Source organism: Colobus angolensis, unplaced genomic scaffold (genome assembly GCF_000951035.1).
Source record: "Colobus angolensis palliatus isolate OR3802 unplaced genomic scaffold, Cang.pa_1.0 Scaffold72, whole genome shotgun sequence".
NCBI lineage: Eukaryota > Metazoa > Chordata > Mammalia > Primates > Cercopithecidae > Colobus > Colobus angolensis.
In genome coordinates this window covers 1,417,127-1,422,807 of record NW_012120932.1, presented here as the reverse complement: position 1 = coordinate 1,422,807, position 5,681 = coordinate 1,417,127, and the positions used below count along the sequence as shown (strand labels likewise).

At 36.6% G+C, this 5,681-nt stretch overlaps 1 protein-coding gene across 1 annotated transcript in view; it reads left to right on the top strand.

Annotated features, from left to right (window-relative positions):
* The first annotated feature begins 3,273 nt into the window (after positions 1 to 3,273).
* Positions 3,274 to 5,681, top strand: part of OGN (osteoglycin) — a 15,169-nt gene continuing 12,761 nt past the window's right edge. The window contains exon 1 of the mRNA XM_011927522.1: positions 3,274 to 3,468. Within this exon, the coding sequence (XP_011782912.1) occupies positions 3,289 to 3,468 (180 nt within the window). The 5' untranslated portion in view covers positions 3,274 to 3,288. The remainder of the gene's footprint in view (positions 3,469 to 5,681) is intronic.

Here is a 5,681-nt window from a genome sequence, read left to right as displayed (position 1 = left end):
CAGGTCCAAAATGTCAGTAGTGCAGAACATCCTACAATGCCTACAGGACGGCCCCACACAGAGAATTATCAGGTCCAAAATGTCAGTAGTGCAGAGGCTGAGGAACTCTGTAGTAACCAGATTCAATAGATAAAAGTTCAATAGATAAAAAAAACTGTGGCCTAAAACGTTAAAGAACTTGCCCAAGATCGGGGAAGGTTCACGAAGAATCAAAACTAGAACTCAGTTGGGTGCAGTGGCTCAGGCCTGTAATCCCAGCACTTTGGGAGGCCGAGGCAGGCAGATCATGAGGTCAAGAGATCGAGACCATCCTGGCTAACATGGTGAAACCCCGTCTCTATTGAAAATACAAAAATTAGCTGGGCGTGATGGCGCACACCTGTAGTCCCAGCTACTCGGGACCCTGAGGCAGGAGAACTGCTTGAACCTGGGAGGTGGAGGTTACAGTGAGCTGAGATTGCACCACTGCACTCCAGCCTGGCGACAGAGCAAGACTCCATCTCGAAAACGAACAAACAAAAACAAACAAACAAAAACTAAAACTCAGGTGTCCTGACTTTTAAACCAAACTATTTCCTACAAAGTTAGAGAATGAAGATGAAAGTGGGGAAAAGAATCTTCCGGTTTGTAGCACTCATTGAAAGCTAATCCACTCGGAGGTTATATGGTCTCTATCAGAATTAAACCACTCCCCAAAAATACTTTTTCCCTGGAAACTCTTGTTTCCAAAACTCCATTCCATTCAACACATTTTTTTGGTTGCCAACAGACCAAATAAAATAAATCCCCTATGAGGCACCAAAGATAATACAATAGGGTCACCTAGAAGAACTCTGCAGAGGTCAAGGTGGATCACTTTAGGCCAAAAGTTCGAGACCAGCCTGTGTAACATAAGGAGACCCCCGTCTCTACAATTTTTTTTTTTTTAATTAGCCGGGCATGGTGGTGCATTTGGGCCCACGAAGTTGAGGCTGCAGAGAGTCATGATCGTGCCACTGCACTCCAGCTTGGGTGACAGAGCAAGACCTTGCCTTCACAAAAAGAATTCCACAAAGAAGATTCTTTCATCTTTGGATATAATGCCTGCTCTTGAGCATGAGGCAGCTTTCATCTTTTACTCCTGTGCAGTAAAAGCTAAATAGCTTTCTAGCAGCATTCATTTCTCTCTGGAACAGAAAATCACCTCAGTTTCAAGCATTTTATTTTATTTTATTTTTATTTTTTGAGACAGAGTCTCGCTCTGTCGCCCAGGCTGGAGTGCAGTGGCCAGATCTCAGCTCACTGCAAGCTCCGCCTCCCGGGTTCACGCCATTCTCCTGCCTCAGCCTCCCAAGTAGCTGGGACTACAGGCGCCCACCACTTCGCCCGGCTAGTTTTTCATATTTTTAGTAGAGACGGAGTTTCACCGTGTTAGCCAGGATGGTCTCGATCTCCTGACCTCGTGATCCACCCGTTTCGGCCTCCCAAAGTGCTGGGATTACAGGCTTGAGCCACCGCGCCCGGCCGAACAGTGGTATTCTTCAGCAATGCAACATCAGAGGAATGTTTCTGAAATGCAAACAGGATCATATTTAAGCCATCACTGGCTTAAAAATCTCTACATGGTCTCTCACTGACTACAGACTAAAGCCCAAATACTTTAGCAGGATATAAAATACTTTCTTTAATCCAACCTCTATTCCCCCTGTCTAGTCACATCTCTTAATATGGTCCATTCCCCTGACTTCTCTCTCTCTCTCCCTCCAAGCTCCAGCAGTATGCAAAACAAGTTACAAATTTTCTAAATGATCTACCCCCATCCCCTCCCAAAGGGGAGCACGTGATGCTCCCCTTGCCTAGAATACCTCATCACCTGCGCATACCCTCCTCTCCTAGCCTCTCTATAGAAGTCAGTTTGGGTGCAGTCTCCTTGACCCCCAGTCAGTTTGTGGCTTCTCCCAGGTTATCACAGAACTCTGCATATTTCTGTGTAGCAAGCCCTACCACGTATTCTAGTTGCTTGTTTGCTGCTTTTCCTGCTGACTTAGAGGCTATAAATGTTCCTTGAGGGAAGAAACTGAAGTTTGCTTATCTGAGTTTATGTGTCTGAAGTGCTGGCACAGAACTGGTGTTCAATAAACTTTTATTAACTGAGTGAATGTTAATAACATTGTATTCACTGGTCATAACTTTTCAAGGAAAGTTGTTCCTCACAAAATAATTTTCTGTAGTACAAGGTATCAAAGTGTACCATTAATGAAACTATGAATCTCTAAGATTCTCTAAATTTGGACACATGGTATATATCCAGCTTACTTGTCAATATCTTGTTAACTTGCCACACAATACAAAACAAATCAATGTCTGTTGTTTCATTATTATATATTTCACAGTCTTTAAAAAGTTTTATTGTATTCTTGAAGTCATAAAACCAACAATTTATATCAACTCAAGCCAGACAATATCACAACTAAATTTAAGATAATTCACATTCAAATAAAAACGTCAGCATTCAAGTCTTAGTTTATTTAAGCTTTGATTTGAAAGGTTCTAAAACAATTTTGACTAGAAAAGAAAACAAATTGGTATTCTTTCATTTTCTTTTTTAATAAAATATATATCCATATTTGTTAAATTTTTAGATTAAAGAAGAAAATGTTAATTTGATTGTTAAAAGCACCAAGGAGGAACTTTTTAAAAAAGTGACTCTTTAAAAACATCTTCAGAGTCGCTTGTATGGTATCTACAATGCCACTTCAACTTTTAAAACCCAATTTCAATATTAAAGTAGTTTTATAAAGTTTCTTTCATTCAGCAAACAAAAGTATCTTTTACTATCAACCTCAAAAACTATAAATCGAATTGACTTTTAAAAGGCTAATTTTTATGGATCAGTTTTTCTTATATGTAACTAAAGGGGAGAAAAACTCCAAATGACAAAACCATAAAATAATTTGTCCTAAAACTAATTTTTACACTGGAAGTTTCTTGGCTATACATTAATTACGGTATTAGGGCAGTATTTTTAATCCTCATAAAATTAACAACATGGACTATGCTTTCATTTGGTGTTCTGTTTCATTCAAAAAGCAGATGTTAAATCTCCTGGGAAATCACCAAAATGAAAAGGATGACTTTATATCATTTTCATAAACTAATATTCACCAAAACACGAATGTTTATTACACAATAATAAAATGACACAAGTTTACAGACAATTAGTTGAAGCGGACTGAGTGTAGCAGTTACAACAAATATCTTAAGCACAGTTCTCTAGTACAACACACTGCATTTCACCCTAGAGAAAGAATGCTGGCAAAGATCTCTACCACATGGAAACTGTTGTTAAAGCTGCTGGGCCCTGAAATTTTACTCAGCAGTTTGAAATCAAGCCATAGCTTTTCTCATTCACCCTCCCACTTGGGGCTAATGCACAGACATGAACATCTATTGAGGAAAACCACAAAACACTTCAAAACAGCTACAACGGTAGGCTTACTTTTCATATATTATTTTAAATATTGTTTGTTAAAGTGTGACTCAGCTAATAGGGTTAAAAATGTAAAGGCCATCTCTGGTTTAAGTTTCAGTTACCTCAAACAATTAATTTTTAACAAGTACTTATGTATGTCATCGCATAACTTTAACATCCACGCAGGCAAGAATAGGGTGCTGCAAAAGTCACAAATCCATTTTATTCTTCATTTTCAACCTCTGGATTTTTGACAAACTGGCATCTATAATGCAGCATCAGCAACTCTGAGTGATTCTGTTTGAAGTTACTTAAGAAAAAGTATGAAATGTGCACCCACCAGAGAAAATCCATTGATGAGCCTAAAGGAATCTTTTCTATTACACTCCTCAAAGTTCTTTGATTAAAGTTTGGTATTTCCTCCAGCCTGGAATACTATTCTTTCAGTTTTCATAGTTTAAATTAAAAATACAATACTATTAAACTAAAAATTGTGATCACCTATTAAAATTACAAAACCAAGAAAATTAAAAACGTATGGCTTTTCCTATATTCTGTACCACCTAAAGGTGTTAATGACTACTTTTCATAATGTTAAATTTAAGTTTTAAAACTTTTCTTGGAACTTGTATCTGTTCATACCAATACAAATCAAGAGTTCTTATAAAGTAGCTAAGTTGAAATATGATATTTTTAACTCACATGAGACAGGATCTTGGGACTTCATTTTAACTATTTATACTACAGGTATCTCAAGAATATTTCAATTAAATATTAGTATGTCTGTTGAAGGCACTTAATTAAGAAACTTAAAATTATCAATCTTTCTTGAATTTCTGATAGAGAAGAAATAAAACTATTTTCTGAAACTATTTTTCAGAATGCTCACTGATACGTAAAAACTGCTGGCATCTAATTAAAGATCACTAAGGGTTAAATACTGTTCTCTGGCCCTTACTGCGTACACCCTGCCAAAACATCCTCTAAGCTTTTAAATATTGCTTCGATGGTCTGAATTTTTATTTCCAGGGAAAAAGAGAGTTTTGTCCCACAGTCAGCAGGCCACTAGTTTATTAACTTCCAGTCACCTTGATTTTTGCTAAAATGAAGACTCTGCAGTCTACACTTCTCCTGTTACTGTTTGTGCCTCTGATGAAGCCAGCACCACCAGCTCAGCAGGACTCACGCGTTATCTATGATTATGGAACAGATAATTTTGAAGAATCCATATTTAGCCAAGATTATGAGGATAAATACCTGGATGGAAAAAATATTAAGGTACTTTATTTCTACTCTAAATTTAGCTTCTAAAATACTGCCCATTTAAATGCATGTTTTTGTTTTTCCTGAATGTGTCTGATAAGGGAAGGGGAAGGGAAAATCACTTTAAATGATTCAAATGAATTCATCATAATTGTCCCTGAGATTATATTTTTAGAGTATGTATGCTTTTCAAATTAATAAATGGTACTTATGGTAACCAAACATTATCTATAGTAACCAAAAAATAAAACTTAAAGAAAACTAGACTTTAAGATGGTCTCTGACCAGTTGCAATTTATATATTAAGTAATATTACACAATGCCCTATATTTGCAACGGTGTGTTGCCTCAAAAATAAATGAGCAGAAATGTGTATATGGAGAAATAAAGATGAATTATCAGCTTAAGGTTATTATTATAGAAAACAATTTTAAGAAAATAAATAGAAGAGTACTGGTTATTTTGATATCAATAGCATTCCACAATAATTTATATATGTCATCCACATACAGTACCAAAAACTGAAAACCTACTCGATATAGGACTTTCTTTTTAAATCAGTTTTAACAGTTTAGACCCTCTATCAATTTGTACCAAGTAACTGTAACTGTCATTGAGTTAACACTGCAGGGGTGACGTTATATCACATCATTCATTCCCCACCTTTATGGGCAAAGTAATTACTTGTGGTTTTCTTGACACACAGAAATGAATGCTGGATAAGGAAAACGTTAATACAGCACATTAGTATCTGTTGCCCACTATGTATGACACATACACATATACACTGGAAAATGAGAAATTCAGCCAAATATATAACAATACTGATTGTTTCAGAAGTTCTTCTCCACTATAAATTGGATGATAAAGACTGTAAGATGGACCAGTTACAACTGCTACTTTCTCTTTTCTTTTTTTGCAGGGGTACATGATGAGCAAATGTTAACACCACAGTTTCTTTCTTTCA